The sequence below is a fragment of the Leucoraja erinacea genome, chromosome 2 (assembly GCF_028641065.1).
Source record: "Leucoraja erinacea ecotype New England chromosome 2, Leri_hhj_1, whole genome shotgun sequence".
Taxonomy (NCBI): Eukaryota; Metazoa; Chordata; class Chondrichthyes; order Rajiformes; family Rajidae; genus Leucoraja; species Leucoraja erinaceus.
In genome coordinates this window covers 79967658-79981282 of record NC_073378.1, presented here as the reverse complement: position 1 = coordinate 79981282, position 13625 = coordinate 79967658, and the positions used below count along the sequence as shown (strand labels likewise).

General features: G+C 46.0%; 1 protein-coding gene across 1 annotated transcript in view; it reads right to left on the bottom strand.

The window, feature by feature from the left end:
- Positions 1 to 13314, bottom strand: part of ice1 (KIAA0947-like (H. sapiens)) — a 37086-nt gene extending 23772 nt beyond the window's left edge. The window contains exons 1-3 of the mRNA XM_055659106.1: positions 12999 to 13314; positions 4277 to 4335; positions 2827 to 2861 (exon numbers count right to left, since the gene is read on the bottom strand). Coding sequence (XP_055515081.1) covers positions 2827 to 2861; positions 4277 to 4335; positions 12999 to 13109 — 205 coding nt within the window. The 5' untranslated portion in view covers positions 13110 to 13314. The remainder of the gene's footprint in view (positions 1 to 2826; positions 2862 to 4276; positions 4336 to 12998) is intronic.
- Between the last annotated feature and the right edge of the window lie 311 nt (positions 13315 to 13625).

Sequence of the window (13625 nt, the reverse complement as noted above, 5' to 3'; positions counted from 1 at the left end):
GACATCTTTTACTTACACAAAAGAATGAGAAACTAAATTACTAGATATAAAAGCATGTACATTATTTATAGTGCACCCTCAAACATATTATTTTAATTATTTGAATATCACAAGGTTAATTAAGTGGATTTACTCTGTGCCATACTTAAAATTATTTTGAATACAGTGCGAACACGGAGGTGATTTTTAATACAGAGCAAAATATCCTCGTTGTTCTTTGGCACTGTTTATGCAAACTTTACTGTAAAGAACACAATGTAAAATTAATTCCAAAAAATTCCAAACCATAAACATTGAATGGAACTCTTGACAATAATCCAATATTTAAAACATTTCCCACCTCACTTGGTGAAACTGGAGGTACTGACACTTTACGGAATGCTAGAACATATAAAGCTGATACTTGGTCCCCTGAAAGACATTCATTTATATTTGTTTCTCAAAAACAAAAACAAAAACATGACCTTGTCCTAATTATAACTTTCTTTTTGGAAACTACTTTTAAATCTGCTTCCATCACTTTTTCTGGTTGAACTATCCCATATCCTTCTAAACAAAAATGATTCTCAAGCTAACATAAATTTCTGGTTGTTTAAGTCATTCACATATTCATTGTGGAAATCTGTGATATTTCAACAGCTATATTTTCAGCGATATTATCTTTGAAAGAATGTGTGCTGCATTCAAAGATTTCAGGTATATTGATTTTCACCTTTCAAAAAGAAATTCAATTAACACTTAAATAACAAAATTACATAACCTCTCCACCACTTCAATATAAACTGAACAAAAAGGTACTTAACAAAGATTATGATATCGATATAATTCTTCTAATTCATTCTTTACTAAAAAAACAAGATGAAACAATGCCAAAATACCTTGACAACTGCAAGAAGTTGCTTTGTTTAACTTAAACAGCTTTGTAAATTCAGCTGGTATTTATGCACACCTAGAGTTTATGATGTTTAAATATATATTTGTTGGCAATGGTAAATGTTTACCAGCTGATGAACTTAATCTGCATTTTTAGTGTTCAGCAAATTAACAATATTCCAAGCAGTTTTGTGAAAAGCTTTCATACTGCAGATGCATACTTTTCGAAAACAGGCCACTCATACCAATTGGAATCATTGCCTTCTTGCCTGAAATGCTATAATTTGATGCACATATACAGGTCCTAGTTTGGTACAAATAAAATTCTTGTCAACAGACAAAAAGCTGGAGTCACTTTGAGACAACGAAATGAATTTCCCATACAGGCGGTATCGTTAAAAAAAACCACAAGAAAAATAATAAAAATAAATAATAAATAAATAATAAAACATATTAAAAATAAAATTGAAATTGAATTAAAAATTTAACAAAAGCACAAACACAGAAAGTCCACAACACAACATAACATAAATGGCACCCAGGTGAGGAAGGCACCATAGTCCAGCCAGCCTCCCCTCCGTGTCCATCCGTGGTCGGGGCCTTCCGAGCACCCGCAGTTGCCGCCCCAGGTGGCCCGATGTTCAGGCCCTCACGCCGGGCTGGTGGAACGCTGACGCCGAACCCCGACGGTGAGCATCCTCCTCCTCAGCGGCCCGGACCTCCTGATCAGCCGCCTCCCGCTGCCGGAGTCTGCAGCACCTGAGTCCACAGGTCGAGCCGGGCAGTCACAGGACCCCGCGTTGTAGTCAGCGCCGCCCGCGTTGGGAGCTCCGCAAACCGCAGCTCCATGATGTTGGTGCAGCAGGTCCAGCACTCCGGGCTCCAGACGGCGACCCCCGGTAAGGCATCATCAGCCCCGCGATGTTCCAGCACTGTCCCGCCGCTGCTGGAGCTCCGGTCGATCCCGGCAGGAAAGGCCGCGCCAATCCAGGTAGGTAGGCCGCTGTGGGGGGGGGGGGGGGGGGGGGGGGGGAGGACGCGACTCGAATAATAGTCGCGTCCTCACCAGGAAGCGGCTGAAGTACGGTATCCCCCGCACCATGCCCTCTTCCCCCACATAAAAACACCAAAAAACACAAAAAAATACACTTTTAACATAACTAAATAAACAAAAAAACAAAAAGATACCGGGCTGTAGGTGGAGGCTGCTGGCACCAGCGCCACCGGAGCTGAGAATCTTTGAAAAATTTTTTGAAAGAACTTTGTGTACGGAGGAACTGCAAATGCTGGTTTAAACCGAAGATTCTCAGTCTGAAGAAGGGTCTCGAGCCGAAACGTCACCAATTGCTTTTCTCCAGAGATGCTGCCTGATCCGCTGAATTACTCCAGCTTTTTGTCTGTTGACAAGAATTTTATTTGTACCAAACTAGGACCTGTATATGTGCATCAAATTATAGCATTTCAGGCAAGAAGGCAATGATTCCAATTGGTATGAGTGGCCTGTTTTCGAAAAGTGTGCATCTGCAGTATGAAAGCTTTTCACAAAACTGCTTGGAAAACTCTAAGGTTCCTGTCAGTTGTCAATGTAACACCCTCTGCACTGCACTCGAATATCAGCTCAGAATTTATGCAAAAAAATGACTGAGTACGATTTGAACCCAGTTTTCTAAATCAGAAGTATCGATGGTACTTCCCGATTCAAGGACTTTTTTAAGCATAAAAAGTAAATCATTAAAAGTAGCAATGCATGTTATTAAAGCCATTTAAAATATGCAAACAAGCATTGGAACTAATTTCCAGATCAGAACAGTTGGGACAATCAAACAGCAAACTATGAATTTCATAAAGCAAGTACCTTTAAGAAAACAGAATCTACAGAAGAAAACTGACGTTTCCATTTCTGAAATTAAAATGCAATATTGAATACACCTTTTCTGCATGTACAAAGGATATCATCACATTTTTTCTGATATTCTGTGAGAACACGGCTGGAAAGAGAAACATATTTCATGTCAGAGAAAGTATTAGCAAACAAAAACATTTAAAAAATTTGTATATGAGACAGCGCCATTTACAATGTTTCAAGATGTTTCAGTGGAGTATTGACCATATTTTTTTAGTTTTAGAGATACAGCTTGAAACAGACCCTTTGGCCCACCGAGTCTGTGCCAACTGATGATCACCCATACACTAGTTCAAGACAAGAGTCAAGAGTGTTTTATTGTTATATGTCCCAGATAGGACAATGAAATTCTTGCTTGCAGCAGCACACCAGAATATGTAAACATAGTACATAACGGGAGAAGAAAAAAAGTTCAGTGTGCGTATACACATGCACACATATTCAATCTCAATAAATAACAAATATAGTGCAATAATAATGATACTGTTGCAGTTCAGAGCTTATTTGTTGTTGTGTTTAATAGCCCTGATGGCTGTAGGGAAGAAGCGGTTCCTGAACTTGGAAATTCCTGTACCTTCTTCCGGATGACAATTGTGCAATGAGTGTGTGGCTTCGATGATGTTGGCTGCCTTTTTGAGGCGGCGACTTCGATAGATCCCTTCGATGGTGGGGCGATCAAAGCCGGTGATGGACTGGGCAGTGGTCACAACATTTTGCAGTCTTTTCCACTCCTGGACGTTCAAGTTGCCGAACCAGGCCATGATGCAATCAGTCAATATCCTACACACTAGGAACTATTTACAGAAGCCAATTAACCTACTAACATTTTGGGGATCATCTTTGGAATGCAGCAGGATATCAGAGCACCCCGCAGTCACGGGAAGAATGTACAAAATCTGTATTAAACAGCACCTGTAATCAAGATCGAACCCAAGTCTCTGGCATTACGAAGGAATGCCAGAGACGCTCAAAGGAAACTTAATCAATGGGAGAGTTGATTTGCATCATACCTATTCAGAATGGGATGATGATTGAATTCTCAAAAATGTGCGGCTAGAAGATAGTGTGGGACAAGATTACGAAGGAATTTAAAAGTAAAGGTGAGAATTTAAAAACTGATGGCATGCTTTGCAACCTATGACACACACAGCAGAGCTTTGAATGCGCTAAGGTTTATGTAGGATGGATGATAAAAGTGACCAATAGGCATTAGAATACCTCGTGCACAAGGTAACAAAGGGAAATATGTGGATTTCTGTGGAAGTCAATTAGGCAGTGTTGTAGAGATGGTCACACACTCGCAGTGCTGCTGCAAATAAGATCTTAAGTACATTAATATCACAAATATATCAGTAAACAGCTGCCAGAACACTGAAGATGTAGCTTTCAATTCTCAATTGCAGAAGTAGAATGGAAATAATTGAGGCTTTTAAAATATTCTTCCTTGATCTGAAAATAATGAAATATTTGATAACATGAGCTGTTAGTTCATATACTTACTCTGTATCAATAATTTTTTGTTTAAGTGCAATAAATGCAGTTACGTATTCATTTAAATTCTGAAAGAGAAACAAAAGCTATAGATCAAAATGCAGAAAATACAAAAATGTTTTATTATGTTCATACTTTTGGATCAGGCACACGAAAGTAATCAAGGACAATACATACTAAAATCTAATTTTACTCATAATGTTCTGTTTTGTAACTGACATTGTTGATATTGAGTTTACACTGGATTTTGGACCATTCCCATCACTTCCATTCATCCGTTTATTTCCCTCTAACTGACTTTCTCTCATATAAATGTTGTAATTGTTACTACAGGTGCACAATCTTTTATCCGAAGTTCCAAATAACGAAAAGCTCCGAATAGCGGACATTTTTTCGGTCCTTGAATACGTTCACTGAGGGCGGCCCGCAGAGGTGACAGCGGAACCTCCGGTCGGTCCTCGAAGAAAGGGGAACTAAATTCCCATTCATAAAAGAGAAGGTGAGGGTATATTGCGCAGGAGGGTTAATAATTGACAATCTGCTGCTGCCTGCCCGCTGAGTTAAAAAGTTCCCACGGTAGACTCGCGATACAGTGTATCGTGAGTCTTGCATGGGAACTTTTTAACTCAGCGGGCAGGCAGCAGCAGATTGTCGCTCCCTTCAGTTTCACCCCACCTACACCCCTCTGCTTCCCGGCCATGTGTGTGACCCCTTCCCTCCCCTCTCCAGCTCCCCGCCCATTGCACCGGCGCGGGGGCTTTGCACTGTCTTCACGTCGGAGTTGCCAGCAGGTCAGTGCCAGTCACCGGAGACGTCAGGACCAACGGGACACCGGCCCCCAGGCCCACTGCAAGCACGGAGATCCCAGAGACCCACAGCCAGCAGCAGCCCAGCCCCGTTCCAACTCCAGAGGAACACGCTCCCCGTAGGGACAGAAGCTGATGGTGTGCAAGGTACGTCTTGGTCTTGGGGTTGCGGATGAGGGGCGCAGCTCGGGCTGTGATGTCTCCGGCCACCCCCCTGTACAGGACCTGTACAGGAGCCTCATCGGGACACCGACCCCCAGGCCCACTGCAAGCACAAAGATCCCAGAGACTCGCAGCCAGCAACAACTCTAGCCCAGCCCCGCTCCAACTCCAGAGGAACCCGGGTTGCAGATGAGGGGGCGCAGCTCGGGCTGTGGGCGAACTGCCACTTGTCGCCGTAGCGGCCCATCGGGGAGCGGATTCCTCTGGAGTTGGAGGGACAGGGAGACACAGCGGCTTTTGAGAATGGTGGGCAATCACTTCCAAAGTTCTGCCCACCCAGTCAGTACACCTCTCCTACACTTGTCTCCCGCACAAAGATCATCTCGCAGAGAATGATCCCAGCCTAACCCTCCCTATTCTCTCCTATTCTGCAAGAAAAAACTACATTGAAGACTCAAACTCGCGATCGAGTAACTGCCGGGATCGAGGCGCAAACTCGCGACCTTGCGTATATGAGCCGAGCACTCTACCACTGCGCCAGCCGTTAAAATCTACGCTAAAAATCTTCCATTCCGAAAGCCGAAAAATTCTGAATTACGAAAAGTGTCTGGTCCCAAGGCTTTCGGATAAAAGGTTGTGCACCTGTACTGAATTGTTATTTCTTAAACTGTTCCTATAGCTCATCTTCTCACGGGACTATCAGATTTCAAGCATTGGGCTAACCTGAAGCCCAATACCAAACTTATCTTTCCCCTTCCTGAAAATGCACCAGAGAGATCAGCAGTGCAGCCCAGTCAGCTGTTGGAAGACGTACAACACGCTCGATAATTTACCCCCTGCTTACTAACATTCAATGTCCACATACAGATTTGAAAAAAATAGAAACAAAACGTCCAAGTTATACGGCATTGAAACGGGCCCCATCGGTGTAGTCACCCATACTGCCCAAGATGCCTTTAAGCTAATCCCATTTACACTGTAAATGGATCAATTGTAATCACGTATTGCCTTTCCGCTGACACAACAAAAACTTTTCACTGTACCTCGGTACACGGCCTATTATTTCTTCAAATATTTCCCAATCCATGTACCCGTTGAAATGTTTTTTTTTGTATAACTGGCTTGTCTCTACCACCTCCACTGGCAGTTCATTCCATATACCCACACTCTATAAAACCTGCCCCTCCTGTCTCCTTTTAATCTTTTCTCTCCCACTTTAAACGTTATGCCCTCTAGTTTTAGATTCCCCTACGGTGGGGGGGAATAAACTGACTAGCTAAACTGGTCCCCTTATAAATTCATAAACCTCTCTTCAGGTTACCCCATCAGCTTCTTTTACTGCAGGGAAAACAATCCCAACATATTCCATCTCTCCTAATAAGTCAGGCTCTCCAGTTCGTGAACCTTTTCTGCCCCCCTTTATCTACACATCCTTCCTTTAGAGTGGTATCCAGAACACGCACAATATCCCTAGTACAGCCTAACCACCATTTTGCGCAAATGTTCAAATTTACTGTAATGAAAGTCATCTTGATATCAGCATTTTAATGCAGCCATAAAACCATGTCCGAGTTGAAATATTAAAATGTCAAACTGCCAAGAGCTACAGGCCTGACTGGAGGTTTTGATGCTTTAATAGTTACATTCATCCATATGACCAACTTTCCTTAAAGGTTTTGGTTTGTTTGTACTTTTTATTTCTATGGATGAATGACATAAACTAAATCACAATCTAATACCTCTGCACTGATGGAATCCCTCCTATAGACTGATCCTTCTGTTGGCCCAATATATCAGCCATTTGTTAAACATCAGCTTTTCATCCTGGGACAGACCCTAATCCCAGCCATAGAGAAATTAACTGGATTTTTAAAGGAAACAACACTAACTATGCCAAAAAATGAACTTGAAGAATAGTATGCCATATCCGCATATTCAACTCAACAGTATGAATACTACAAACTTCAATCCTCTCTCTTCCCCGAGACCCACTTGGATGCACACGCATTTCTCCCACAATCGTGCTCTCCTTCCACCTATATCCCTTCCTCTGGGTTCACATTTCAACCTTCTTCTCTCCTTATCTTGCCATCTAAAAGAGGTTGCATTCAATCTTCGATGAGATGCAGGAACTTGTAGAAATTTGTTCGAATGGAAGAGGAGAGAGATAGTGACTGGTTTAATATTAAATGCTGCGAAAATGCAGTTGTTTCTTCAGGATAGCAAGTGTATTGAGCAGCGGCGGAAATCGCTATCAAAACATGGGGTGGACACGATTTCTTATGGCGAGGCTATGGGGGCTTCAGCCGTGTTCCCTGTGGACGGTACCATCGCAGGGCTCTCGCTTAACTTTTTTTCCCTGTTGCCAGCCGGGCAACCTTGGCAGCTTTTTAGGTTGCCAAATGACAGTTTAGGTGGTCATCTAAGATGGCTTGCATGACGCGTGAGATAATGTGCTCGGACGAAGCGCGTAGTTACCAGTCGGAATTATACTCAATGAAGCATTCACATATTATTTCTGCTTCAAATAAAGTCACAAACTAAACATTCACCAATCAAGACATGATATATCCCACAATGACATGCAGCAAAATTATAAGACAGTATCTCAACTCTTTTTATATATTGCAATTAATGCAATTTCTATTAGTTCTTTCCACTTCCAAACAAAAATATGGTTGGATTATTCAGCATATGATCAACCTGCGTCAATAATTCCTGGACCATGGTAACATATATGCGTACGTATAGTTGTGAATGTTGCTCATTAAATAACTACAGTGCTGATACTCCATATTAAGAGCCGTTAAAATGAATTCTGTAATAACGTGTCAACGGTAGCAGTGACAATCAAACGCTGCGGTTTTAATGTTTCACATGTTCACAATTTAATTAATCCATCTTTATGGATTAAAACAAATAATAACATTGGGAATTAAAACACATTTGCTTGCATTCCGTTATCAAACAGTCAATATTCGCTCTGAAGACATTTCCAGGACAATAGGGTCAGGGAAGGGGGTGTGTGTGAATCAGTGCAGGGTGGATAGATGGCGGGGGGCGGGGTGATGAGAAGGCAGTCGGTGCAGAATGGATGGATTGAGGCAGGTGAATTAGTACGTGTTGGTTGGAGTAGGTAATGGGAGAACACGGGGGATGTCAGTGGTGTTGAATGGGGGGGGGGGGTTCAGTACAGGATGGATGGGGGTAGACAAAGGTGCTGGGGAAACTCAGCGGGTGAGGCAGCATTTATGGAGCGAAGGAAATAGGCAACGTTTCGTGTCGAGACCCTTCTTCAGACTGTTCCCCCCCATTCTTCTTGAATGGGTGGATCAGTACAGGATGGATGGGGGAATCAGTACAGGATGGATGGGGGGGGGGGGGGGGGGGGGGGGGGGGGGGGGGGGGGGGGGGGGTCAGTACAGTGTGGATCGGAGGGTCTGTGCAGGATGAATGGGTAATCACTACAGGATGAATGGGGAAAGGTGCATGGATTGGTACAGGATGGATGGGGAATCAGTACAGGATGGATGGGAAAGGGGTAAGTACAGGGTGAATTGGGGAACCAGTGTAGGATAGATGGGGGGGGGGGGGGGGGGGGGGCGGGGTATGGCGGCAGGAGAATTAATGCGAGGTGGATAGGGTGATCAGCGCAGGATGAATAAATGGGGGGGGGGGGGGGGGGGGGGGGGGGGGGGGGGGGGGGGAGATGGGGAGGGGAGCACAGGGGATGTCAGCGAGGACTGAATAGAAGCGGTAATGTGGATCAGTGCGGGATGTAGAGGAGGGGTCCCAGGGTAAAGGGGGGAGGGGGGTTGGAGGGGGCGTACGAGAGAGAGAGAGAGATAGAGAGAAGGGGGGCGAGGTGGGGTGGAAGGAAGGTCAGCGCTCCTTGGACAACATCGCCCGCTGCCTTCGCCGTTGGGAATTCCTCCCCACCGCCTCCCAACGGTGCAGCTCAAAGATCCTATAGCTATAGTAACTTTGGTGCAGCTGCTTCAGAAGTGTCGGAGCGAATGACCGGGTGCCATTCCCGGGTGCCATTGACCACTCAAAGCGCAGCAGGCAGCCACAGCAGCGGCTTGGCTACCCATCACCACACTCCGCGGGTCAGGCAGCCTATGGAGACGAGGAACGCGACGTTTTGTGTCGGCGGTGCTGCTTGCAAACCCGCTAGCGGCCTCCAGCGGCTCCTCCTCCCCCCCCGCACTCCGCCTGCCCTGATAGCGGCCGCTGCATGCAAACCCGCTACCCGGCACTTTCAAAACAAACCCTCCCGCACGCCGAGGCCTCTCCCTCCTCCCGACCTCGGCGTGCGGTAGGGTTTTTTTTTAAAGCGCCGGGTAGTAGATTTGCAAGCAGCGGCCGCTATCAGGACGGGCGGGGTGCGGGAGGAGGAGGAGATGAAGCCGCTGTCGCGGCCGCTGTTCAGGGCCCGTCATTCACTGTGACCCTTCGTCACCACACACCTAGTATCTTTCTCACGCAATACAGTCGTCACCGCCGACACAAAACGTCGCGTTCCTTGTCTCCATAGATGCTGCCTGACCCGCGGAGTTACTCCAGTTTTTTGTGTCTATCTTCGGTACAAACCAGTATCTGGTAGCCAAGCCGGGCAAAATGACTCGGCGTTTAGTTGCCTGGCGGCGCTTTGAGTGGTCAATGGCACCCGGGCAACCGTTAATTTCGAGCCCTGCATCGGGAGCTGACCTGGTTGGTGACTGACTCCGAACTTCAGCTACAGCAGCTTTGTCCGCCCAAATCGTGGGCTTCAATCGGCCCGTTCGCGGGGCCTTTCATCGCTCGGCGGGGGCTTCAACATCGGGGGAACGCTTCGACGCAATTTGGCCACGGGGCGTTGGAAAAATCCCTTGTCTGATTTTACGCCGCACCGGACAATGAATCCACTCTATGATCTTTGCTCCACCAGGACGTCTCCCTGCTCCAATCACCGCGCTCTATCCTCAGTCCCACCCCCCCTACTTCTGCCCCTGACCAACACCTCATTCCTCCAATCATCGAGCTGAATAATCATGGTTCCCCCCCTCCCCACTAACCCAAGTCTCTCTCGTCCAATCGGCGCCCTCGATCATCAGTCCCACCCCACTGTTTCACAGAAAGCGGATATTTTAATATCATGGCTGGCACAAGAACACTATCATACCTACTTATTCTTGAAGACACACAATACCTTGACTTAGAAATATTAGTCTTTTTCATTGTTACCAGTGGCTTCAAAAGGTGTTTCACTATCGCCAAAACTGCAAGAAATTGCTCAGATTTTACATGCAGCTTAGACCATCAAACAAACCAGCCTCCTAGCCATAACCCACCTACACCATTTATGCTTCACGCAGCCTCAGGAAACTGACCAACCTATTCAAGCACGAACCTCTTCTCTCCTCTCCACTGGGCCCGATTGTACTCCTGTATGGTGTGATTTGAATGAATACTTGCAAAGCAAAGCATTTCACTGTATCTCAGTACAAGTGACAATAATAATAAACCAAGCAGCTCTTTATCATCTATTTACTATAGCCAACAATGACTGAGAAATAACAATGGATTAAGAGGTCAAAGAAAATGCTCAAGGTCCTGCCTCAGCATTATTCGGAATATCTCTTTGTAAGTGATTAGTATCACAGGAAATTAAGATGGAATCCTGTCAGCGGTACCTGCAGGAACATCAGCATTTAATTTCTGATCAACCAAATTCGACCCAACATGCTGTAAGGATCTAGAGGAACTTTTTTTTTAAAAGCAACTTAAAAAGCCTTTCACGTGAATAAGTTGTGATGAAAAGTTCCTTCCGCATTCATAAATGAGAATTATTGATAGGCAATATACATTATTTATTTTCTCCAAACTCTGCCTGGAATTTCAGCTAGTTATGAATGTTTCAAATCTAGAATTCTTTCCCATCAAAAGATCCTTCAGGTGACAGAGGACTAATTGAGTTGGGGTTTATGAACTTAAGAGGAAAAAATGGGCTCTCAAGGGAGAATCACAAAGGGATGGGTTCAGCCGGTCAATCTTTTATATTTTAGATAGTTTGGGGCAATTCAGGAAGTTAACAATTGGGAAATTGTTAGCTGCACAACTTTTGATAACTTAGTAAAAAAAAAGCAAGGTTGATATACCATGAAATCATCAAGAACAACAAAAAATACACTGTTAAAATTCCCTGTGTGGTTATATATGGAAATAACAGGCTACTCCAACAGCAGTTGCAAAGATAACCTTCAAAAACAATGCTGGATTAATCTAAGGCAGAGATCAATTTAATGCAGCTGCAGGTTTAGGGGATGAGACCTGACCATAAGAATATAGTATCCTCACATCCGTTGATCACTCGAGGCTTACTAATGGTTGGCAAAAACATGCTGCACGCTCATCTCTACATGATTGGCGATAGGGTGATTTCACGAAAGGTCACTGGAGCATAGATCCGCACCCACGTGACCGAAAATCTCAAGTGGAGGACATGCTAGACATCCGGTACATGTTAGTGGATGGGAAAACACGCACTTTCCCACCCGTTAAAAACATAGAAAACGGCCAGGTTTTGATCTGCAATTTATTGTGCCAGTCGGGGTGATCGTGAGGCACAGCTACCTAGATTTACAGTAAAAAAAATAGAAACTAAGGTAAAATAAAGAGGGAGCTGAAGGTGCCAATCCAGCGGAAGTGAACAGCGGACATTTGCCGTGGAGATTTAAAGGTCCAAAATATCGGGAATTATCGCGTTAGCTCGCTGAATTTCATCGAAAGTAAGGCATTATTGACTTATTGATTATCGGTCACGTGGGTGCGGATCTACGCTCCAGTGACCTTTCGTGAAATCACCCTATACAAGGAACTGCAAATGCAGGAATTTTGTCAAATTGAGTCTAGTTTATTGTCACGTGTACTGAAAAGCTTGTGTTCCACGCTAACTAGTTACAGCAGAAAGACAGTGTGTTTGATAAAGGGAACACTGTAATGTGCATAAGAAGGAACTGCATATGCTGGAAAATCGAAGGTACACAAAAAAGCTGGAGGAACTCAGCGGGTGCAGCAGCATCTATGTAGCGAAGTGTGAAGAAGGGTTTTGGCCCGAAACGTTGCCTTTATCCTTCGCTCCATAGATGCTGCTGCACCCGCTGAGTTCCTTCAGCTTTGTGTACTGTAATGTGCATAATGTTTAATGCAAGATAAAGCCAGTAAAGTCCAATCAAAGATAGTCCAAGGGTCTCCAATGAGGTAGATAGTAGTTCAGGACTGTAGAGAGCACAAAGTGCTGGAGCAATTCAGTGGGCCAGGCAGAATCTCTGGCGGACCTGGTCGTTATGGGGTTTTAGTCTGAAGAAGGGTCCCGAAACTAGGATACGTCGCCTATTCACGTCCACCTTGGTCCACTGGGTCACCTACTCGACATGAATGACCCCGTGTAGAAAATAAAATGTTTGTACATAGGGTGACGACGTTGTAAAATGCCGCACCAAGTACCAAAACAACCTGCTAGAGTGGGCGGACAGCGACAGATGAGCAAAACACAAAGTGCTGGAGGATCTCAGCGGGTCAGGCAGCATCTGTGGAGGGAGATGGACAGGCGGGACCATTCTTCAGAATGATCATAGGATTGAACTGATGAAGGTGCTGTGACCGGACCTGAAGGGCAGGCGATGCGAATGAAGACAGTGGGTTCACACCACAGCAGCCCCGCCCGACCTCCACCCACTCCGTGCCCAGCCCGACCCCCTCCGCCCGCTCGGCCCCTCTACCTGCTGCAAGCTCTGGCAGTTCCCACAGGGTCCGGGGCCCGAGCCGGAACCCGAGTCCCCGGAGCCGGGCCCGGTGTCGACCGCCTGCGAGCGCGATTCCCCGGGCATCATGTTGCCGGGCAGCCGAGCGCCGCCGCTGAGTTGAGCTGAGTGAGTGGGTGGATCGGTCACTGGGCCGATGTCCGCGGCCACCGCCGGCGCCGCCTCTGCTCCTCCATTGCTCCCTCCCTCCGGCCGTCCGTCTCACTCAACGCGCCGCGCGCTGCTCAGGACCCCACGCGGCCACCATGCGCGCGCACCCGCACCCGCCCGCCCCGAGCGGCGCATCAACAGCGCGAGGAGGAGGGGGAGGGGCCGCGGGGACACAACGGGCGGGCGGGCGCGCGGGCCGGGCGTTATTTTGTAAATGCGTTCAAGCACAGGCAGTGGCTCGGGCAGCTGCAGCGACGCGAGGCCCCGATTGTCTCGGATCAGCTGATTGAACAATGGTGGATTGTGAGCGAAGCTGCGTCACAATCACATGGTCACAGGTGATAGGAGCAGAATGAGGCCATTCAGCCCATCGAGTCTACCTGGCCATTCAATCTCTCCATCCTAACTCCCCCCAACACCTGTACTAATCAAGAA